The 23,915-nt window shown below is 44.3% G+C and overlaps 1 protein-coding gene across 2 annotated transcripts; it reads left to right on the forward strand.

Annotated features, from left to right (window-relative positions):
• The first annotated feature begins 4,390 nt into the window (after nt 1–4,390).
• Idh3a (isocitrate dehydrogenase (NAD(+)) 3 catalytic subunit alpha) lies at nt 4,391–23,732 on the forward strand. Of its 2 annotated transcripts, none has more exons than NM_053638.2 (11): nt 4,391–4,488; nt 9,515–9,577; nt 12,195–12,278; nt 14,245–14,359; nt 15,179–15,366; nt 16,007–16,140; nt 17,677–17,779; nt 17,878–17,942; nt 18,861–18,945; nt 20,308–20,460; nt 22,356–23,732. In NM_053638.2, the coding sequence occupies exons 1-11, from the start codon at nt 4,462–4,464 to the stop codon at nt 22,437–22,439; spliced, it is 1,101 nt and encodes a 366-aa protein (NP_446090.2). In that variant the 5' UTR covers nt 4,391–4,461; the 3' UTR covers nt 22,440–23,732. The 2 variants fall into 2 exon arrangements, with proteins under 2 accessions (NP_446090.2, XP_038936589.2); XM_039080661.2 differs by having other exon boundaries at nt 4,417–4,488; nt 9,515–9,553; nt 22,356–23,730.
• Nucleotides 23,733–23,915: the final 183 nt, after the last annotated feature.

A 23,915-nucleotide genomic window follows, 5' to 3' on the forward strand; every position in this document is an offset into this window, starting at 1 on the left:
CCCCTAAGTAGGCATCTGTTGTCCATCCCTTTGTGTGACCCAACATCCTTGGGACTATTAAGTAAATCCTTTTAGAAGGCTCTTGCTTCTAACTTGCCCTAGCCCAAAGACTAAAAATGTCACCCAATAACATCAGAGGCCTATGGACAGGGATTTCCTGTCTTTGCTATAACTTGCCTACCCAATGTTCTCAATATATTTGAAAGGTGGCGATTTTTCTTGTTTTGCTACTGTAAAAGATTTCATGAAACTGTTGCTATGGTGGATGGTGTGTGTGTGTGTGTGTGTGTGTGTGTGTGTGTGTGTGTGTGTGTGTGTGTGTGTGTCTCAATTCTTGTCTTCTTGAAGAAATGAATTCAGTCAAGAGACACAGACAGTTTGATTAACAGTTTACTTAATGACACAGCAGTTTAGTCAGTGAAGCCAAGTATTGCAGTCCCTGGAGAGTGAAATGGATGGACTGTCCCAAGTTGGGACCACAGCTCAATAGGTAAAGCAAACTCCCCAAAGAGATGGAATGGCTTCCCTGGGACAAGGAGCTTCATGTGCATTGTGGACTTTAAAGAAGTTACTATGAGAAAGAATTTTTAAAAAGAAGCTACTATGAATACTTATGGAGTGAATGCTATATTCATGAGATAAGATGACAGTTTTTCCATCTCAAATCATGAACAGGAACTTCCTTTTTGCATATTTCTTTCCATGATGTCAGCAGAAGGAAAGGGGTGTCAAACCCACAAAGTAAATGGCATTCTAATGCTGTCACGCCATCTCTTAAGGCTGCAAACTCCCGTTTTAATATACATGTGTAGACAAATGTCCTGTGCCTTAAATTTCTTTCTTCTTCTTTTTCTAATGTAGGAATGCTGTTGTCTGCATGTACACCTACATACCAGAAGAGGTCATCAAATCCCTTTATAGATAGTCATGCATCACTGTGTGGTGCTGGGAATTGAACTCAGGACCTCAGATAGAATAGCCCATGTTCTTTACCACTGAGCCATCTCACCAGCCCTTAAGTTTCGGATATAATAGAAAAACAGGACTGCTGACCCAAGGGTGTTTAATCACAGGAGAGCATTCTGATTGTCAGCAGGCATGGCTAGCAAGTTAAGGTGTACCTGTGATTTTTCCTTCACCACCTCCTAGTTACATATGTCTATGGGGCAGAAAGGGGTATCTTTCCTGGAGATGCTCTCTTACAAGCTTTTCCTGTAAAAAAGAAAAAAAAGTTTTATTTTATTGATGTGTTTGTGTCTTTGTGTGCGTATGCTACACGTCTGTGGGTGCCTAAGGAGGTCAGAGGAGAGTGTAACTCCTTGAACCTAGAGTTACAGAGTTACAGGTGGTTCTGAGCCTCCAGCATCAGGTGCTGAGAGCAAACAATAGTCTGGAAGACTAAACAGTGCTCTTGAGCTCTTTTTTTTTTTTTCTTTTCTTTTCTTTTTTTCGGAGCTGGGGACGAAACCCAGGGCCTTGCACTTGCTAGGCAAGCGCTCTACCACTGAGCTAAATCCCCAACCCCGCTCTTGAGCTCTTAACTGCTGAAGCATCTCTTCATTTTCCAGAAGCTGTTCTTCCTCAGTTTAGTCCTTTGCCCCTGGGACTGCTTTGTGGGTGCCAGTGGATGCCTGCTAAGACTGAGACCAACTCTTCCCTTATCTGGTGAGCTTCACTTCTCATGGCCTATGTGGTGGTGGTGGGTTTTGTTTTATTTTTCTAGGCAGGGTTTTGTAAAAGTAACTTTTATTCGCCTGATGTAATTGAAGTCTCTAAGGCTTTACTGACTCCGTCTGCTAACCCAGGCCTAGTCCTGGAAGCTTCTATCCTTCATATAATCTAATCTAGGCCTAGAATGTTTTCAGCCTCTGAGACTTACTGCTAAATAAGATCGCCCTTTCTAGTTCTTTCTGATCTCTGGCTGGCTGGTCAACTCAGCTGTTCTCCCTCAAAACTCTTCTGCTGATTCAATTCTGGCTTTTCTCTCTGTCTCTCCTGAATCACTCTGCTTGACTTCAAACTAACTCTAGCAATTTGTTCTAATCTTCCGGCTCCTTCTCATTCTCTGCTTCATTCTATTTTTACTAGTGTCTAGCTTTTACTCTTTTCAACCCATCTCTGTAAAACTCTCTGGGTAAAACTCTCTCCTCTCTCTTCTGCACGGCTCTCTCCTATAGCTTCCCTTTACTCTCTCCTCTCCTGGGAGTTGGGCATATCCTATCTGTCAAATCTTTCTCTGATTCAGCACTTTGTCTGCCACTCAATAGACATCCCGTTCAAACATGGGCGCTTCCTTCTACAAACTAACTTTACCCTCATTCATTTTTTTGGGGATTAAAGATGTGTGCTAAATCATTTCTGTATTCCCACTGGAGGGATTAAAAGTGTGTGCTGGGTTGGGGATTTAGCTCAGTGGTAGAGTGTTTGCCTAGCTACCGCAAGGCCCTGGGTTCGGTCCCCAGCTCCGGAAAAAAAAAGAAAAAAAAAGTGTGTGCTAAGGTTGAGCCATACCACAGCTAGAAAAAGGTGTTCCCAGTAAACAACACAGTCTCAGAGTTCACCAGTGTGATCAAATATCCTGTTACAAAGTTTCTTTGTGTAGCCCTGGCTGTCCTGAAACTAGCTTTGCATGCCAGGTTGGTCTCTAAGGCAGATCCAACTGCCTTGCCTCCTGAGAGCTGGGATTAAGGGCCTGCACCACCACCTCCAGTTTGCAAACTCCGATTTCTCAGTATTCTTGTCCTCAACATTCGAACCTTAACACTTTAACATTCCTTTTAACTCATGGTTTTTACCATGTTGAAACATGGAAATTGGGGTAATCTAAACCTGTGTTTGCTGGCCTTAGTTACTTATATTTGGCCAGAATAAACCCTCTTATTCTTTTTCAAGGTGAAAACACACACACACACACACACACACACACACACACACACGTGAGAGAGAGCATTACATGGCTTCAGGCCAGGTATTCTTACCTTAGTTTTTGAGACAGACTCTCCCACTAAACTTGGGACTCATCATTTCAGCTAGACTGGCTGGCAAATGCAGCAGGACCCACCTAGCTCTGGATTTTCATTGCTGGGGTTATAGATACTCACTCTCTTTCCTGACTCTACATGGGTTCTGGGTATTGAATTCAGGTCCTCATGCTTTTGAAACAAGCACCTAACCCACTGGGCCATCTCCCCAGTCCAAGAGCTGTGTTTTCTGAATTTACTTTATGCAAACATTTCCATTTACTAAAAACTTCAGATTGTACATTTACATCAAGTACTTCTTAAAAGATGTGTTTATTTTATGTATATGAATGTTTTGTCTGCATGTAGGTGTGTATACTGTATTGGTATCTGGTGCCGGTGAGGGAAGTTACTGGATCCTATACCTGGAGCTCAGATGGTGGTGCACCATCATGTGGTTGCTGGGAACTGAATTTGGGTCCCCTGTAAGACTAATACATGCTTTTTTTTTTTTAAAGATTTATTTATTTATTATATATATAAGTACACTGTAGCTGTCTTCAGATACACCAGAAGAGGGCATCGGATCTCTTTACAGATGGTTGTGAGCCACCATGTGGTTGCTGGGAATTGAACTCATGACCTCTGAAAGAGCAGTCGGGTGCTCTTAACTGCTGAGCCATCTCTCCAGCCCCCTAATACATGCTTTTAACCTCTGAGCAACATTGAGAGTATTTTATATTTAAATTGTACTTCAGTTAAGCTATTAAAAATTAAAAATGGGCCAGATGATTGTGGAACACGCCTTTAATCTCAGCTCTCCGGATGCAGAGGCAGGCAGATCTCTGTGGGTTTGAGGCCAGCCTGGTCTACAGAGTGAGTTCCAGGATAATCGAGGCTATGCAGAGAAACCCTGTCTCAAAAAACCAAAAAAGTAAATATCAAGTTAGGCGTGGTGATGCATGCCTACAGTCCCTGCACTTGGGAAGTAGAGGCAAGAAAAGAGGAAACCCCAGCTGTGCAGGGTTCAAACCCAGCCTCAGCTACAGTCAGTTTGAAACTCCATGATACGGTCTTTAAGAAACAAAACAAACCGATGTTTGGAATAAGTAAAATATTTGTCTCAGTGGGATTAAAAAGTTTTCAGGCGCACATTATCCCCCCAAATAAAGAAGGCTGATGGGCCCCTAATAGGTTGGAAACAAAATACTTCATCCAAACACCTACTCAATGAATGAAGCGGGGGAGGGGAGGGGAGAGGTGGCTTCCGGGTCGCAGCTGGACCCGCTGTCACGTCATCAAAAGATTAAGACGATGATTGGTCAGCTAGCGGCAGCTGTGCAGCGGGGTCGGGAGCCGGCGTTGAGCGAAGCAAAGACCCGAGCTAGGGGCGGGGCCACGCGGAGCCTCGGGGCGGGGCCGTGCGGGGTGGACTGGGGCGCCAGCTACGCGCATGCGCCCTGGTGTTGCCGCTGTCGCCGCGGTGAGGGAAGTGGACGCGATGGCCGGGTCCGCGTGGGTGTCCAAGGTGAGCGCTACAGGGCAGCAAGCTCGCGGACGAGCGGGGAGAGTAGGCTGTGATCTCGCTTCATGGATGGCGGAGGCGAGCACGCGGAGGTGGCTCATGGCCCGCGGGGAGGGTTTCGCGGAATGTGGCCGGCCCGCCGAGCGTGGCTAGCCCTGAGCTGGGACAGCCGCGCCGGGCGGGGACGGCGTCAAGGTCAAGGCGGCCCGTACTGCTCCCGGTGTCCCCACCCCAGTCTCCTCCAGGATAGGAGCACAGGCCTCGCCCGGTGCCCCTGAGGGTCACAGAGAGGCTGCCTAGGCCCCACGGCCCTGTCACCTGCAAGTCTCGGGGCAGCACGCCCAGGTCGCCCCTCCCTGATCTCTCAGCCTTTGACCGGATAAAGGCTAGCGCGAGAGGTTTTTCGAGGTGAGGGAATCCCGGGCCGTTCGGCTAGCCAAATTTTTCTCCCTTTCGGAACTCTTCCTAGTGATGCCTGATGCTCTGGTAGGTATTCCTCCTTCAGAGGACACGGGCATCATGCTCCTTGGAATTACACTCTGAACATCCAGGAAGACCTCAGCATCGTCCTTTCACCTTCCGCTGTTGGGAACCCTGCGTTCTGAGGCTCTCTAGTTCTCCCTGTTCAGGTACTAGAGTTGGAAGGCGCCTCAGGTTACATATGCAATCTTTTTTGTTTCCTGGTGGAGCTGACCCGTCCCCGAAGACAAACTTGCTCAAGGTCTTACAGGAGGTTTTTGTCATCTTTGAGAGAAACCCGAGCATCTTGATTTTAAGTTCCCTTCTGTCTACCCAGTGGCCAAGGTCACTTTAGCTAATTATGGTTATAGTACTGACCAGGCCCTAGGTTATCTGACACCATTGTAGGTAGTTCCCTAGAAGTCTGCTATAAGCAATGCAAATTTTTAAATAAAATTTGGTATCCTCCCCCCTTCCTTTAAGTTTAAAGAGAGGTTTGGGGATACACTATTGTTTACTAATAATTCAATTAAGGGCGTCTTAGTTTTAAATTCTGACAAAGCCATTGACCAGTTGTGTGCCCTATGCAAATTATTTATTGTCTGTGAGCCCACCTGTAAGATACCTGTACTTGTGTCCCAGTTATTTGTGCATGAAAGCACCTAGCCCGTGTAGGACATGAAAACCCGGAGTTCTCCAAGCTCTTGATACAGCTGTCTTGGCAGTTGTCAAGCAGACAGTGGTTCTTGGACATCGGTAACTAGGCTTTTTTGTCCAGTGCCTAGAGTCTTTTTTTGTCACTGCTTTCAGACCCCCCTTTGCCTGAGATGCTGTTAGGTCACATTGGTTTTAAAGGTGTAGCAACAAGTCAGTACTTCAGTGTCAGGGCTAGTACACACTACCTGATCCATGTTGTTAGGTACAGCCAGCCTTCAGGGGAGGGACTAAATAAAGATACCTGGTCAAGAGTGTGCTGGGAAATTGGTTTTTCCTTTAGCCCTGTAAGAAAAAAATCTACAAGAGTTCAGAAACTATTGGCGGTAGGGTAAGAAGATGTTCCCCTGGGACTTGATTGCCTGTGTGACCTTTGGTAGAGTGGTTCATTCTCTCAAGGGATTAGGGTCTCAGAAGGGGCTCGTGAGGCTAACTGGGGTCATGAAGAACCAGGCTTCCTTTCAAGGCTTTGTTTTGTTGGAGACTGTGTCTCAACTAGTCTAGCCGAGGCTGTATGCAAGGCTGACCTTGAACTCCTGGTCTTCCTACTTCCACTACCTTCCTAGTTCTGGAATTAAGAGTTGTGAGCCACCACACCCTGTGCCCATTAAAGTTTTATTTGTTTCTTTAAAAAAAAAAGGTCAATTGCAGATCATAGATGTTCCCCACAGAGAAAGTGAAGGTCTTAGAGGTTTTCCAGGTTCCAAAGACTATGATAAGCCTTGGTTTACTTCCTGCACAGTATCTCCTGGTTTTGGTTGGAATATGAAGGTAAAAAGGAAGTGAGGAGTCACAAGGTTAAGGTGATCCAGGGCCTGGAATCAAGGACATGAAGCTAAGGCTAAGTCCTTTTTCCTGAAAACTAATCTCCTTGGGTTTTACAAGTGTATTACAAAGTAACAGACTGTGTGCTGGGAACTTCTCTTTGAATGGACTTTGTCAGTGCATTACTTCAGTCCAAGATCACAGTTCCCATGGAACTGTGGGAAACACTGGCTCTTAGACGACAGTCATTAAAGGAATGGAAGCTAGAGGGGGAACTCGGCTACACGTAGGATTGAGAATGGCTTGTTTTTGAAGGGATTTATCAACTCTAAGAAGGCAATACCAGGCATTGTAGATACAGTAGCAGATAAATCAGTTTACTTATTATTGTGGTGCTGGGCCTTGACCCTGGTGGCAAGGGGTACTGTACTACTGAGCTATATCCTCAGCCCCTTTCTTTCCCTCCATTTTTAATTTTAAGATCTATCTCAGTAAATTACCCAGGTTGACCTTAAACTCACTTTGTAGGCCAGTGCAGCAGGATTGAATTTTGTTGGTTTGTTTTCTGTTTTTTGTTTTTTTGTTTTTGGTTTTTTTTTTTTTTTTTTTGAGATGGTTTCGCTCCATAGCCTTGTCTGGCCTAGAACCCAGAGAATTCCCTGCCGTGCTACCACACCTGGCTCTCCTCTGTTCAGTACACTGGCCTCCCTGGAACCTGAGAAGCTGTGCATTGGGTTATAGGTTCCATATGGTCTGTGCTCGTTTCCATTCATTCCCCTTTGGGTCTTTTTGTTACCCAAAACAAAATGCATAGACTCTGTATAGATTGCTCTTCCAGATCTTCCGGGGCACATGGGATGTGCCTTCCACGTGCTGGCTGAGATTAAAGATGTGCACTCCCACTGCCTGGCTGGTCTTTTCAGTCCTCCCTCTTTAGCCTCACAAGTACCTGTGCTTACAAGCACAGGGCTGGGAAAAAGAAAAAGCACATGTCTCCTTGCTCTTGCGTCTAACATGAAAAGTTACATTAAATTTTTTTTTTTTTTTTTACCATTTGAGTGCTTTGGTTTGTGTACCCAATTATTTGTTTTCATTTTATTGTAATAAGACTTTGTATCATTTCTGAAGGACTGAGCTATTACATCTGTAATAGCTTTTTCTTTGAGTCAGGGTCTCACTGTGTAGCCTAGCACTCACTATGTAGACCAGGCTAACCCCAAACTCAAAGAAATTTACCAAGTGCTAGGTATACATTATGACACTTAGCTAAAGTTGGAAATGCCCTTTAAAACATGTACATATGCTAGTGGCTATCGGGAATAAATATTAATGTTGATGTCTTTGAGTGGTAGGATTGTTGGGTTTATTGGGTGACTTATTTTCCTTTTTTTATATCATTTTGTATTCTCAAAAAATTAATAAAATACAAATAACATAAGTAAAAGTAATAACTCTATTGCTGTGCTACCAGAAGAACTAAATAAAATATTTTGTGAGCTGGGAGGTGTTGCTGCTTGTCTTTAATCCCAGCACTCAGGAGGTAGAGGCAGGCGGATCTCTATGAATTCAAGGCCAGCCTGGTCTACAGAGTGACTTCTAAGATAGCCAGGGATACACAGGAACTTGAGACATTGACATCACTACTGCTAATAAACTATCTTCGGTTTAGTATAAACTATATTAATATTCCCAAAAGAATTGACATATGACTGACTCAGAAGTCCTGAGTTACCCCTGCCCCTGCCCCCCACTTTTGTCAGTACATGCTAGGCAGGTGGTCTGCCTCTGAGCTATGTCCCCAACCTTCCTTATTTTTTGAGATATGGTCTCATTAAGTTGTTGTTGCTGGTCTTGAGGATTCCGCACAGCCCAGACAGGCCTTGAACTTGGAACCTCCTGCCTTGGTTTACTGAGTGACTGGGATCACAGTTCTTCTATTAGGCCAGGAAAGATTATTCCTGTTTTGCTGATTGGTTACTGGAGAGATGGCATATATATTAATTTTTAGAAAGAACTCAGTAGGGCTGGAAAGATGGCTCAGTGGTTAAGAGCACCGACTGCTCTTCCCGAGGTCCTGAGTTCAAATCCCAGCAACCACATGGTGGCTCACAACCATCTGTAAAGAGATCTGACACCCTCTTCTGGTGTGTCTGAAGATAGCTACAGTGTACTCATATATATAATAAATAAATAATATATTAAAAAAAAAAGAAAGAAAGAACTCAGTAATTTGCTGATTGGTCACTTTGCTCTTAGACAGTTCCCTGGTCTTTCCCTTCTATCTACAGAATTAGTTCAGGAGGAGTCATACCCTGGGTTTCTTAAGGACTGTGCCACTTTAAATCTAGTGAAATTTTTCTTAAAGCATGTGGCATCCTCTGGTGGTCAAGAGTATTAACAAAACTAACCAGAGCATTAGAGAAAACTAAGGTTTGAATAAAAAAGCATAGTTTCATTTCATCTTCTAAGTCTTTTGACAATTTACATTTATAAACTCAATTTCAAAAATACCAAAAAGCTTTCAAAATCTTTAGTGCTGAGATTGGGGAATTGGCTCAGTCTGTAAAGTGCTAATCCTGCAAGCATGATGACCTGAATTCACATTTCCTGCACCTACATAAAAACAAATAAACCAAAAAACTGGGTGGCAGCATGTGCCTGTAATTCCAGCATTAACGAGGCTGAGACAGGAGGATCCTTGGAGCTCACTGGCCAGGTCTTCTTAAATTTGTGAGCTCCTCTGTCAAAAACTAAGAGAAGAGGTAGATATCCAGTGTGCACCTCTGATTTTCACAGAAATGCACAAATGTGCATATACACACTTATTACCACATATGCCTACACAAACCCCCAAAGAAAGAAAAAGTACAGAATTTCAGTCTAGGGGTTTCAAGTCTGAGCAGGTCAGCCCCATTGAGCTAATAATATTTGAGATAATATTCCTGGAAATTCTCCAAGTTCAAAACAAAACAAACAAACAAACAAAAATCCAGTTTTTCCATCCCCCCCCCCCAAGCAAAAATATCAGAAATGACTCAAGTATTCAGCTGTGAGTTCTGTGTGTAACATTTCTCTGTTGATGTTAATGTAGGTCTCTCGGCTGCTGGGTGCCTTCCACAACACAAAACAGGTGACAAGAGGTTTTGCTGGTGGCGTGAGTATAATTATGTCTTTTATTTTTTCCTTTTAGAAGTTTCTCAAGAAAGATGCTCAAATACATTTATTACTTAGCATTCCATCTTTGTTTATTTAAAACTAAAGGGAATTGGCCACACGTCTAATGTATACTAAAAATATTGGCAGACAAATACACAGATCTCTGTCATTTTCCTATTACGAGGAGTCTGTTACATTTGGCTATGTAAGCTTCTCCCATTAATATCTTCAAGGAGCCATGATAAAAATAGAAGTTACCCAGAGCCTGTTACTTGATTTTATAATATCACTGGTGTCTTAAGACCCTTAGGGGTTTTATTTTTTGAGAAGCTTCAAAAACCTGCCCTGCATTTTTGTTTTGTTCCCTAGAAACGGGAGATTGGTCACCAGCTCTGAGCACCTTGTGCTTCTGTGGGCCCTGCAGTCTTACACTCTCCTTGTGTAGTCTGTAGACCCCATGTAGTGGATCATCACCTAGTGCTCTTTAACCTGCTGCTTTTGGACCTCCTGGCTCTAGAATCCTAAGCTTGAGAAGCTGATGTCACATTTTTGGAGCATTCCAAGACTGTGTGTCAGTGACTTCCTATTTATTATTTTTCCCCCTTTCTATAGCATCCGATTTGTTTTTTATAATTCCCTCATTCCTGTACTCCCACGTGATATTTTATGTCATGAGGAATTGAAGAGACTATAGTATATTCCTCCTCCTATTTGCTGTCTGTCCTGGGGAAGAAAAGTAGCTTCCCAGATGGCATTAGCTGTGGGAGAACAGGAAGAAGGAGCCTGTGACCCTGCTTATGCCAGAGTGCAGATGCGAACTCAGAGCAGTTGAAGGTCTGCACAGGACCCAGGCAAGCCCAAGCCAGACTAAGTCCCAGCATGGAGGGGGGGTTGGGTACCTCTAGCTGCAGAGTGATTGGCAAGTATTAGCTGTTGGGAGAGGGAAAGTCTGTTTTCTCTAATTAGAGTAGAATCCTGGTCAAATGACGGTGCTCCACTGGAATTCCACATGTTCAAAAATATTTGAGCATTACAAATTGTCTTGAGTAAAAAGAAAAAAAAGGACACAAAGTTAGGTGGGTAGGGAAGGAGGAGGTGTGTCTGGGAAAACTTGCAAGGAGGTGAACGTGATCACGGCACACTGTATGGAATTCTTAGAGAACTAACACAGTTCTTAAAAATGCAGAATAAGACTTGCACTTCACGCTCAAGACTAGCCATGCCAATATTTCAAACCCATTCTGAAGCCGGACCTGGTGGTGCCAGTCTGTCATCTCAGCTACTCCTGAGGCTGAAGCAGGAGGATAAAAAAATACAGGGCCTGCTGGGCTTCAGAGAGTGTCTTAAAATACAAAGTAAGAAGGACTAGGGATGTAACTGTTTACGTGCCTAGCATGCCCCCAAGTTCATCCTTAGCACCAGAGTGAATAGAAGAAAAAGAAAAACCTAGCACATTCTGGAAGTTGGTGAAACAGTCATGGTTCTCTGCTGGTATTTAACCTTTAGGCTACTGATTCTTAAAATATATATTAGCCTGGTCAATGAGGTCATTTTGAAAGAAATAAAGAAGGTGTATTTTGTTTTAAAAAAAGATTGATTTAGCCATATATAAAACTTGAGAAACAGTTAGTCAACCTGTCCAGGTGTCGTTATAAGGCAGAGGAAAGTTGAATTAATGATTAAAACAAATGAATTTATGATTTAAAATATTTTTTATTAACTTGGAGAATTTCATACATGTGTACAGTGTACTTTAATTATACTTATCCTACTCTTCCCTTTCAATTAATAAGGTTTTAAAAATCTAGTTGAAGCACTGAAACTGGATGCTAGGTAAAATGCAGTTCCCAGTGAAGAGGGGTCTGATCCTCTCGTCTTTTCTTGTGGCATGTTTTATTTCCTGCGTTTGAAATGCTCGCTCACTGTTGTTCAGAGCATTTGGAACAAGTAATTGGTGTGGTACAGTAGACGCATTCACTGTCCACTGGCCCTCGTGGGTCTGACTGACCTCATCGTTGGCTGCTATTGACACCTGTACTCACTTAGATCTCAAGATGAAGACAGGTTCATAGAGGAACTGAGGGACCTGGAAGCCCTCAAAAATGAAGTCTGATTTTTCTTGGAGGGTCAAACAGATCTCTAAAATTCAGGAAACGTGTTGGAGTTTTATGAGCCTGACTGTTTCCTAAGAACCTCCCTAAGATTCCACAGACCGGAAGGCTGGGGCTTTCATGAAGAGCTTTCGTGAAGAGCTGAAGTGTCTGTTGTCTTGGAATTTACAGATTTGAGTCAGCTAGTTGTTGACATTTGTCTGAAAAGAAATGCAAATCAGGAAGTGTACTTGGTGGTTTATTTCTGTTTTATTGAGGAACATCATTTGTGTTACTATTTAAATTTCCAAACTCAGTTGAGAGTAGAGACATGGGGTATCATGGACTTGGTTTCTGCCTCTGTCATGATCACAGTGGGAGGTTTGCTGTTTCTTTAAAACATTTGGGTCTTTTGGATAAACCCTGGGAAAGTGGGTTTCTCTGTAAGCAATACTCTTTTAAAAAAAAATAAAAATAAATAAAAACCAGTTCTTACTGTTTTCTTCGACGATTTCTCATATTCAGGTTCAGACAGTAACTCTAATTCCTGGAGATGGAATTGGCCCAGAAATTTCAGCCTCAGTTATGAAGATTTTTGATGCCGCCAAAGTAAGTGTTAAAATTCTTTTTAGGATATTCTACAGAGACTTTATGATCTGTAAGTGTTATTATTAATCTCTACAGTTTTCTACTTAAAAATAAAAAGCCGAGGGCTGGTAAATTGACAGAGTATAGGCCCTTGCAGCCCAGCCTAATGACCTGAGATTGGTTACCAGCTCCCACGTGATGCGAGGAGATGTTTTCCCTACTGTCTCTGACCTCCACAAACACTGTGGCACCCACATCTACACACACTCTGTGTGCACAGAAATAAATGAATAAATGAAATTATTTTGAAGCTGAGTGTGGCTGTCTAGACCTTTATCCCAGCACTTGGGAAGCAGAGACAGGCAAATCTCTGTGAGTTCAAGGCCAGCTTTGGCTACATAGTAAATTCCAGACCAGCCTGCTGAGACTGTCCAAAACCCAAGATAGTTGTTTTATCTGCCTACTTTTTTTTTAAGTTTTATTTTTTTGCATGTATGTTTTGCCTGCATGGCAGGTGCCTTTGGAAGCCAGAAGCAGGCGTCAGGTCCCCTACAAGTGAAGTTGCAGATGATTGTGAGCTTCCAGGAGGTGGAGGAGATTAAACTGTGGGTCCTCTTTAAGAGCAACAGATCTAACCCCCTAACCATCTCCCCAGGCCCTGTTTACTTTTGAGGCAGTCTTGCTCCGAAACCTGGGCTGGTCTTAGTCTAGAATTTAATGTGCAGCTCAGGCTGGCCTTGAGTTTGTAGTGTTCTTGTGCCAGCCTTCTGAGAGCCACGGCAGTCTGTCACTGCCAGAGTGGATGGTCGAATCTCCCACACTGGTGTGTTATTTATTCCATAATCAAAATAGCACTCCAGTACTCGTGGTGCTTTCAGCCCTCGTGCTCACTCACCAGCCTCATTGTGACTTCTGGAGAAGTGCTTCAGAATTTCTACAGGTGATCTTGAAAGAAAGAATTGCAAGCAAGGTTTGCATCATTTATTTCCTCTGCTCTCTGTCTAGTTCTGTGCAGTGTGCTGGCTACCAAATGTCAGCTTTCATCTGCAGGGTGGAGGGGAGGGAAGGAACTGGTGTCTTGTTCTTTAGACAGCTTTACCAAGACATAATTCCCATGCTATTCAAATCACTCATTAGAATTGTATGATCTAGGGCTGGAGAGATGGCTCAGGGGATAAAGTGCTTGCTTGCTGGGCAAGTATGAGGACCATCACCCAGCTGGATGGTGTCTGTAATCCCAGTGCTCCTATTGCCAGAGGGGAGGCAGAGGTAGGAGAGCCTCCGGAAGTCTGCAGACCAGTTAGCCTGGTATACACAGCAGCAGACAGCAAGAGACCCTGTCTCTAACAAGTGGATGATGAGAACCAACAGCAAAGATGACCCCTAACCTCCACATATTCACTGTGACACAAAAAAGGGATCTGAAGAGGAACGAACATCTAGTCCAATGACCTTTAGTATATTCAGAGTTGTGAGCCATCGACATAATCTTAATTCAGAACAATTTTATCACCAAAAAAGATAGCCCATAACCCATAGCAGTCATTCTAGGTTCCTTTCCCCCTGCCCACTCCCAACCCCCCAATTCCTAGCACCAGGCAATCATTTGCTTTTTCTTTATAGATTTGCTGACTTGTTCATATCAGTAGACTCTTAACAAGGCTCCTCCATGTATCAGTGCTATGAATCATTTCTGTGAACCTTATCTCTCCACTTCTTATGCTAATCTAATTATAGCCACCTTAAGAGTCCTTGTGAAGAAAATAAATGAGCAGGTGGCTGCTGGGTGTGACGACTGGGCCAGGGTAGTGCACATTCCCTTTGGGCACCTTAGTGAGTATCATTTCCAGCATGTCAGGACCTTGAAGGACACATTCTTACTGTGTATGGACACTAGTTGTATCCAGTCTTGATGAACTGTCACTGTGGTCTCACTGTCAGTAATTTGGAGTCCGTCCGGTTGACTGTGCTGATGTGTGGCTTCTAGGCACCTATTCAGTGGGAGGAGCGGAACGTCACAGCGATTCAAGGACCAGGAGGAAAGTGGATGATCCCTCCAGAAGCCAAAGAGTCCATGGATAAGAACAAGATGGGCTTGAAAGGTACTGTGGGGAGGGGCTGTGGTTGATTCTAGGTGCCATATTTTGAGAATACATGCATCCAGCCAAATACAGTCTATCAAAAGTGAGGACCTCCTTTTATGAAGTATCCATTGTTTTAAGGTACTTGATTTATTTAGTAAATGTTTATGTTTTTGAGATGGTTTCACAGTATTTAGTCTAGCTGGCCTAGAACTTTCTTTTAACTTGAGATTCTTCATGCCTCAGCCTTCTGAGTGCTGTAGTTGTAGGCATTCATCTCTAGAAGCTGGCTTGCCTGCCTGCCTGCCTGCCTGCCTTCCTTCCTTCCTTCCTTCCTTCCTTCCTTTGCTCTATTCTGGAGCTATCTTCTTGGCCTGAGAATGTTATTTCTTATTTGGGACATTTGTTTGAAAACTCTGGTAAAAACATTAAAGTCTCTCCGGCTAGTACCAACTTTACTCTGTCTGTTATTTCCAGGTCTGTTACCTCTCATCCGATTTTTAATGCTTTTGTTATCTTAATATGTGCCTAAGGCCATGATTTGGAATAGTTAGCATTTGGTGCAGGTTTTAAAACCATGCTCAGATCCATGTTTTAATCTCATCTTTAGGAAGCCACTGGCTTGTGAGCTTAGGCTACCCCTGTTTGTAAATGCCCCTCTCGGGTGCTGGGTCCTCAGAAGTTCTCAAGACAGAAACTGCAGTTCACAGTCCAGAAAGTTCCCTAGGATGTGTTCCTCCCCTTGGGTCTGAAGGCAGACCACAGATTACAGGAGCCACGTTGGTTAGTAGGTTCCCTGTGAGACCAAGGGTGTGGTCACCTGACTGTTCTTTTTTACAGGCCCACTGAAGACCCCAATAGCAGCTGGCCATCCATCTATGAATCTGTTGCTTCGTAAGACATTTGATCTTTATGCCAATGTCCGGCCATGTGTCTCAATTGAAGGTTACAAAACCCCTTACACAGATGTAAATATTGTCACCATCCGAGAGAACACAGAAGGAGAATACAGTGGAATTGAGCATGTGGTATGTTCATCTCAGAGATTTTTGTTTTGGTTTGTTTGTTTGTTTGTTTGGGAGAGGTTTTGTAGTTTTAAAAGGTGCTTTTTTGTTTTTCTTGTTTTGAGATGGGGTCTCTAAGCCATGAGTGTTCTGGAACTCACTATGTAGAACAGGCTGGTCCCAAATTCATAGGATCTGCCTGCTCTGCTTCCCTGGTGCTGGGATTAAAGACCTGTGCTTTCCCACCTGCTTCAGAGATGTTTTTATTCCCTATGAGATTCCCTTCTGTGCATTTTAGGCCCTTGTTCCAATTCTCAATTAAAATACCTCCCAAAGACAGACAGGTCAGTGTCCCCTCTGTGGGGAGTTGCTGGGTGTTTGTTTTGGTGCTGTGGATCTCTGGCTGACTACGCAAATAAACGGGAGGAAGAACCTGGCCTGTTATTGTTGGGGTGTAGGCCTGGTATAAACTTGGGAATTTGCCTTCTACAGTTTGTATGTCCTTGCCTGGTGCCCGTCTCTTGTCGGTCACTGTATAGCAAGGCTTGCTACGCCTGTCTCACTGATTGCAGGCTGCCACAGTAGTGCGCTCTGTGCTCTGAAGCTTGCTGGTACCAAAGGGTTGCCATGTCCCTCCAGTGAAGCATGGCGTGCTCCCTTTCAGATCGTCGATGGGGTTGTGCAGAGCATCAAGCTCATCACTGAAGGAGCAAGCAAGCGCATTGCCGAGTTTGCCTTTGAGTACGCGAGGAACAACCACAGGAGCAATGTCACAGCTGTGCACAAGGCCAACATCATGTGAGTCCCAAGAGGCCCAGGACTTGCTTTGGTGTGGGGATGGAGCTCCCAGGACTTAGTTTCCAGTTTGTTCTCTGAGTCCCATATTTGGAAAAGAACTGTGTACCAACCAGACTGGCATGTTCTCCTTTGGGACCTCACTGGGGAGATGCTAGGGACAAATGAAGAGCCAGGAGTTCAGGTCCTGGGAGCTAAGGGGGCCGAGCTGTCAGAAGGAAGCTAGAGGAAGTCGGTCAGGCTAGCTGAGGCCACACAGTTCATATTTCCAAGTGGGAGAGCAGGGGTGTTTTCTCAAGTGCTGTGTACTCTGGGGCTTAAAATAGAACAGATGCTGTCAGAAGTGTTTCTCTGACATTTCAGGTTCTCAAGCTCAGTCTATTAAAGGCTCCTCGACTGGACAAAGACACAGCTTTCCTAACCTAAGGAAGACCTCTATAGTAGTAAACAATTTAACTAGCAGTTACCCTCCTAAAGCAATTTTCCTATGAGCCTGTGCATGGGTCCACATGTGCCTACACTCCAGCGCTTGGTGTTTAAGGCCAGCCTTAGCTCCATAGCAAGTTCAGGGCCATCTTGAGCTGCTTGAGGCTCTGTCTCAAAAGAAAAAAAAAAAAAGTATTTCTTAGTTCTTGGTGGATAATGCTTCAAAAATCTAGTCTTCTCTATTGCAAAAAAAAAAAAAAAAAAAAAAAAAAAAAAAAAAAAAACTATCTCATGTCTCTACGCTTCTTTTTTGTTTTGTTTTGTTTTTTTTTTTTTTTAGACAGGGTTTCTCTGTATAGCCCTGGCTGTCCTGAAATTCACTGTGTAGACCAGGCTGGCTTCTGACTCAGATCTGCCTTCTTCTGCCTCCTGGTGCTGAGATTAAAGGCACGTGCCAGTAATACCTGGCATATCTTACACTTTTGTACATCTATAATTACATGAAAAATTTTCAATTTCCAATTTATTAGCTGTCCAAGAAATAATTCTATTTAATTGAAACCAGATGTTCTGGATTCTGGAACTGAACCTTGTTTGTTCGTTTTGTTTTGTTTTGGTTTTGAGACGGGGTTTCACTCTGTAGCCCTGTCTGACTTAGAACTATAGACATCCGCCTACTTCTGCCTCCTGGTGCTAGGGTTAGAGGCATGTGCTGCTGTGCTGCCGTGCTGCCCTGCTGCCATGCCAGGCTTTTCTTTCTTAAACAACTATATGTGTGTACAAGTATGTGTGCATGTGTCCAGTGGACGGACAACTCTAGGTGTCATCCTTAGGAACAATGGCTACCTTTTGTGAGACAGGGTCTCTCACTGGCCTGGAGCTCACTGCTCGGCTCCAGCAGCGGTCCAGTGGGTCCAGTGGGTCCAGAGGTCCTTTTGTCTGTATCCCAGCACTGGTATTACAGCTTTTCTGTGGGTGCTGGGGCTCTGAACCTGGCTTTAAGCACTTCAGTGAGCCATCTTCCAGCCCCTTAGAACTTACCTTTCTTAAACTTAATTTTCTTCGATTTGACTCTGCTTCATTTTTAACACATCATCTGTTTATTAAATACAGGAGGATGTCAGATGGGCTCTTTCTGCAAAAATGCAGGGAAGTTGCAGAGAACTGTAAAGACATTAAGTTTAATGAGATGTACCTCGACACTGTATGTTTGAATGTAAGTATGTGTCAGTGCCTGCTGGTTGTTTCCATGCGCATCCCGTGTATCCGTGGTAGGCAGACTGATTGCTGAGTGCCCACTGTCATTCCTCGTAGATGGTACAAGACCCGTCCCAGTTCGATGTTCTTGTCATGCCAAATTTATATGGAGACATCCTTAGGTAAGTCTCACTGTGCCCTTTTTAGTTTCGGCCTACAATTTATTCATACACGTTCTAAAGTGAATCATGGCTCTATGTTTTCAGTAGCATGTTTTAAGCTATTGTGTCTGCCACAGAAGCTGAGCCACATCCAGGGCTAGCTAGACTGATGGTCATTCCATAATGTTCCCCTCCCTTCCTCCCACCCCTTTGTGCTGAGGCTTGTGCTAAGCTAGCGTGGGCTCCACCCCCAGGCCCAGTCACTACTGACACAATCTCAGACTGACAAAACCTTACAGTAATGGTACTAGGAAGCCCATGTACTCAGTACTTCAGGCCTCAACTGTTGGCATTTTGCCACCTCTTTCTCCTTCATTCCTTCCCTTATACCCCCATGAGATGTTGGGAAATATTGACTTTCTAAGCCCATCCATCCTTCCTTCTACATACCTCTGTGGTGTTCTGTTGAGAGGTGAAAGCTATTCCTTCTCATAGTCTGACATAGGCCTTAACTGTGGAGCTTTATACAAAGCTTCTGGGCTTTGGTTTTTTGTTTGTTTGTTTTGTTTTTAATTTTATTTGTTTTAATTTTTGAGGCAGAGTCTCAGCTTGTGTAGTCCATTGTCAATATCCTTTGTGTACTCCTGGGTTTCTGCTTTATTCGTTGGTGAGACCTTCACTGACTCAGGTTGTCTGGACTGAGCTCGGTGCCTCCTGTCCATGGCTCCTGTGTCCCTGGGACTTGGCCTGCCCATTGACCCTTGCCTAACTGGCACAGTAAAGTGCTCCAGGTCATCTCCATTTCTGTCCCTGACGCCTGGAATGAGCCACTTCTCCAAGGAACTCTGCTTCCCTCTAGTGGGGTGTAACATCTAAACACGAAAATCTAAGTGCTAGGTGAATTGCTCTCTTTTTCAAAATGCCCTTTTCTGTCCTCAGTGATCTGTGTGCAGGACTGATTGGAGGTCTTGGTGTGACTCCAAGTGGCAATATTGGAGCCAACGGTGTTGCCATCTTTGAATCGGTAAGGACACTGACACCTACACAGAATGTCTCCTTGTTTAGCCCATGTTGGCATCAAGCTCATGATCCTTCTTCCTCCACCTCTGGCCTTGGAATTATAGGCCTGTGCCATCACTCTTGGCTTTCAGTTTTTTAGGTGTCCCATCTCAGGCCACCCCTTCCCGTCAGTCCCCTGTCTCTCTAGGAGCCTGATTCCTAAAGTTGATCATCCACCTGGTTCTACCCTTGATCACCGTTCGCACTGTCTTCCCTGTCTCTCCTCAGTCAGTATATAAGGTGCTATGTGGGACCTGTGGCTTCATGGAGTGCCCCGCCCATATCTGCGCCTTTGCACTCTGCCCATAACTGTGCCTTTGCAGCCAGAGCAGCGCTCAGCCTCATTGTTAGGTTTAACTCTGCAGCTTTGCAAATTGCCTAGAAAATTAGACTTTACTTTTTATTGTGTCTGTTTTAATTTTTGTGATCTGACCTCAAAATTCTAAGCCTGGCATAGAATTTGCTATGTAGACTAGGCTGGCCTCAAATTCAGAGATCTGTCGACCTCTGCTTCCCTCAGTGCTAGCATTAAAGTCATGTGTCACCGTGACTTTTTAGATAAAGTCTATAGATATATAGATCTCAAACTGGAGATCCTCTGGCCTCATGTCTGGCCAGATATTTTTTATGTGTCTTCCTTCACTTTAAAATGTTTTACCAAATTTACTAAAGAATATTAGTGACCCACAATTTTTTGTTTATGTGTATAATGAACTTATGGTATGTGTGTGGGGGAGTGTGGGGGTGTAAGAGAGAGAGAGACAGACAGACACACACTAGGGGTATGTGTGTGTCGTGCTTATATATGTGGAGATCAGAGTGTTGCTTTTTTCTTCCCACCTTGAGACGTGGTCTCTGTTTTTTCTGCTGCAAACACCAGGCTTCCTGGCCCACATGGTCCCCAGGACCCACTGTCTCCACCCCTGGCCTCCCTTGAGGCACTGAGAACACAGCAGCTTCTGCTTATGTCCAGCTCTTATGTCTGAGCTTTGGAGACTCAGACTTGTGCAGCCAGTGTGGTTTCTTCACTGGGGCATCTCCCTAATCTGGGCCCACAGTTTTGCTCTTAAAAGTTAGCTTCCATTTCTTCATAGTTTGTGTCATTTCTAAGATCTTTGTCAGTGCTTGCACATAGCAGCTTTCAATAAATAATTTTGCGTTGGCAGAAAGCGGATGGAGACCTCAGCTTTTCCAGAAGGCTGCTTTGCCTTTTCATTTGTGTTGGTGTTGAGGATTGAGCCCAGAACTCGCTACATGCTGGGCATATGACCAGGGTTTCCTGATCCTCTCTCCCTTCTGCTCACTCCGTCTTCTGATGCCATCACAGGTTCACGGGACAGCCCCGGACATTGCAGGCAAGGACATGGCCAACCCCACGGCCCTGCTGCTCAGTGCTGTGATGATGCTGCGTCACATGGGCCTCTTTGACCACGCAGCAAAAATCGAGGCTGCGTGTTTTGCTACAATTAAGGATGGGAAGGTATCTGTAAATCTAGACAACTGCAAGCTGGTTGAAATGTTTTTCTTCTGTGGAAAGAGAAGAGAGCCCAGGAAGGGTTGATGTTGAGCAGGGTTTTTTGCTTTGCTTTGTTTGGTTGGTTTTTGAGACAGGGTTTCTTTGTGTAGGCTTAGGTTGTCCTATAACTTGCTCTGTAGAGGGGTTGGGGATTTAGCTCAGCGGTAGAGCACTTGCCTAGCAAGCGCAAGGCCCTGGGTTCGGTCCCCAGCTCTGAAAGAAAAAAAAAAGCTTGCTCTGTAGACTAGGTTGGTTTCAAACTCACAGGGATCTGCCTTCCTCTACCTCCCAGATCCTGAAACAGATTCTTACTGTACACTCCCTGATGGATCTTGATTGGCTTATTTATGTGCATGTATGCATTTTAGGGGGGCAATCCACATACTTCCTCTGAAAGAATTAAGGGCACTAATGGGCATCAGAACACAGCAGAAAGAGTGAGAGCCAGAGGCAGGCATAGGCCCACTGAGCTGGACTGCTGTTAGCTCTACAATCTGCTCAAGCGTTCTTAACATTGTGCCTCGAAACGGGTCCTTTCTGAAAGTCGCAGGTTAGGATTACTTCTTATGGCCAAATACAAGAAATGAAAACATGTTTTTAACAGCCTGACATCACTTTAGAGGGCAGGGACTCTTGTTTATACCAAACCTGTGTTTGGGAATGCTTGACTTACACAGGGTCTCTCTTAAATCTGCAGGGTGTAACCACAAGAGGGAATTTAGCGTGCTGATGTCTGTTTGCAGTAAAGAAAACATGAGTTGTTAGAAAACAGATTGGTCGTACTGGAGACTTAGCCTCCTAAAGTGGAGTTAGGAGTTAGCTGTGTAAATGTTTTCATGCTGCTTGCCTGCAAATACCAGATTAGACCTAATATGCCTTACCATCTTTTTTTAGCTTTAAAATTTCCCCACAGACTTTATGTTTAGATTTGCTTCCATTTAACTCTCCGTAGCCAGCCAGTATTTTCTTGGTCAGTAGGTTGAGCAAAGGGGAAATGCTAGAAAACCTTCCTGCTTCTAAGGAGCCTTATCCTTGAGAGAGGTTTCTTAGGGCTCTGTGTATCCAGGCAGCAGTGAGCCCAAGATGCACGGTAGAAGGATTCCTTCCTCAGGAGCTCGTGAAGGACAGGGCTCCACTGACATGCTCCTGTAGTTATATACCAAAGTCCCTCAGCCCACTCATAAGTACTTGTTACACATTTCAAAGCCCTTACACAGAGCATCCAGCCCTCCACTTCCTGGCCTCCTTCCTCCCAGATAACCTGGTTCTCTGCCTCTGCCACCCTTACTGCACTACTCTCTCTCTCTCTCTCTCTCTCTCTCTCCCTCTCCCTCTCCCTCTCCCTCTCTCCCTCTTCTTCTCCCTCTCTCCCTCTCTCTCTCCTCCCAAAGAAAGCCCTGGGCATGACCAGTACATTTCTTAATTTCCTCTGCCCTGAACTCTTTCAGGTGTCCCTTATTTAAGTAAGAGCCTGGCCCTTAATGGAGTGGCCATTTCAGTGGTTTCTTTACTGCCTTATCTTATTTTAAGACAGGCACAGGCAGGGTCTTGCCATCTACCCCTGGATGGCTTGGAATTCACCATGTAGACCAGGCTGGCTTCAAGTGTGCAAGACTCTTTCCTGCCTCAGCCCCTTAGTGTGGGGGTTATAGCAGTGCACCATTATGCCTGCCACACCTCAAGGTACACACCTCATGGGGCTCCCTAGGCCTCATAGGGTAGGTAGATGGTGTGTGTGAACCTCTCTGAATTCAGTAGACTGGTCAGTATCTTGCTTAGTTCCTAGTTCACTGAGTGCTTCCAATGTCCTTGCTTTAATTCTGGTGCTAATGGATGTTTATTTCTCTTTCTGTTCTCAGAGCTTAACAAAAGATCTGGGAGGCAACTCGAAGTGCTCTGACTTCACAGAAGAAATCTGTCGTAGAGTAAAAGACTTAGATTAGCACTTCTGCTGGGGATTTGCTGCAGTCCGTCCGTCACTCCAGGGGGATGCCCTGTAATCCTCCTTGAGAGCGCCCACCATTGGTTTGCTTGCTTCGTGACAGAGCACATTTCAAATCTGGCCTTTTCCTAACAAAACCCTTGCAATGGATGCACACAATGGCCCTAGGCCTTTGTGCAAAGGATTTTCCCAAGTGCTTGTATTTATTGTCTGTCTGGTAAACCTGTTTTGTAAACTATAAGTGAACTGTATCATTTATCATTGTTAACCCATTTTACACCTCAGGCAAAATAATTTTTCCTCAACTGTAAATATTCTGATACAGAATTAAGAGAAGATATTTAACTTTTTAACAAAAGCCCTGGATTTTTGGTTTATGCAAAACAGCTGGGAGTAAAACAGGGTTTCAACAATCGCACAAGATAATGTTATTCTAAAAATAGTGGGCACAAAAGAAATTTACTGGGAAAGTTCACAGCAAAAATGATATATTTCTTAAAAATATGGAAGTAAAGATATTTGTCCTATACATGAATTACTACTAATAAAAATGTAAGCTCCAAGAAACCCATAACAACGGAAGTAATTTTATTAATATATAGATAATCCTTGTCAAAGCCCCAGATGCTCTGTGTATTTGATTATTTTGTTACTTGAGATTTACTATTTTGGGGGGAAGAGCTCTCAGACAGGGAGATCACTCCTCTTCACTAGACTAATCATCAGCAGTTGTCAGTCAGAGGAGCCAGCCACTGCAGATTCCCTCCCACATGACCACACTCCAGCCAGGGCTGCAGGTGACCCTGGAAAGGCCTGGCTGCCCCTTCACTTCCTAAAGCAAGCGTCACTACCCTATGCCTCAGTAGTACCCGTTAAAGACTTAATTGCAGAGGTGGGGTTTACTCAATCCAAACTGACACAAATCAGGCCAAGCTGGGGCCTGTGTAGCCAGCTTCTGACCATCAGTTTCTGCCCCTCCCTCTCCCACCCCTGTCCCTTCCCACAGCCTCTGCACCACAGCATGAAAATACCCTTCGGCCCATACCAAAGCCAAGCTGTTTTCCCTTAGCCCTTGTACTAGTTTGCAAACCCATGGCTTTGCATAATGTACCCTGGCCACAGGGGATTTCTTAACAACAGATACCCATGTCTGGGTCATTTTTTAAAGCTTTTATTTGGACTCACAGTCGTCTCTGTATTTTACTTTAAAACCGCTGCTTTCCCTGTCTTACTGGATTGTTCTGGTTACCAGTGGCTTTGGGTCCACAGTAATAAAGAACTTAAGAACTGTCTGAGGTGTTGGTGTTCGCTGCCTGTTTCCTGGTCGGGTACCTTAGGGCATTTTGGCTTAGCTCGTAATAGGTGGTAGTAAAGTGGCTGCTTCTACTAGATGCCATCCTGCACCTTTGTAGGCCACTCATGATGTACTAATGCTACTAAGGCTCTGAGTTAACCGTTCATGTTCTGTCCCACCTGT

The sequence above is a fragment of the Rattus norvegicus genome, chromosome 8, assembly GCF_036323735.1.
Source record: "Rattus norvegicus strain BN/NHsdMcwi chromosome 8, GRCr8, whole genome shotgun sequence".
Lineage (NCBI taxonomy): Eukaryota > Metazoa > Chordata > Mammalia > Rodentia > Muridae > Rattus > Rattus norvegicus.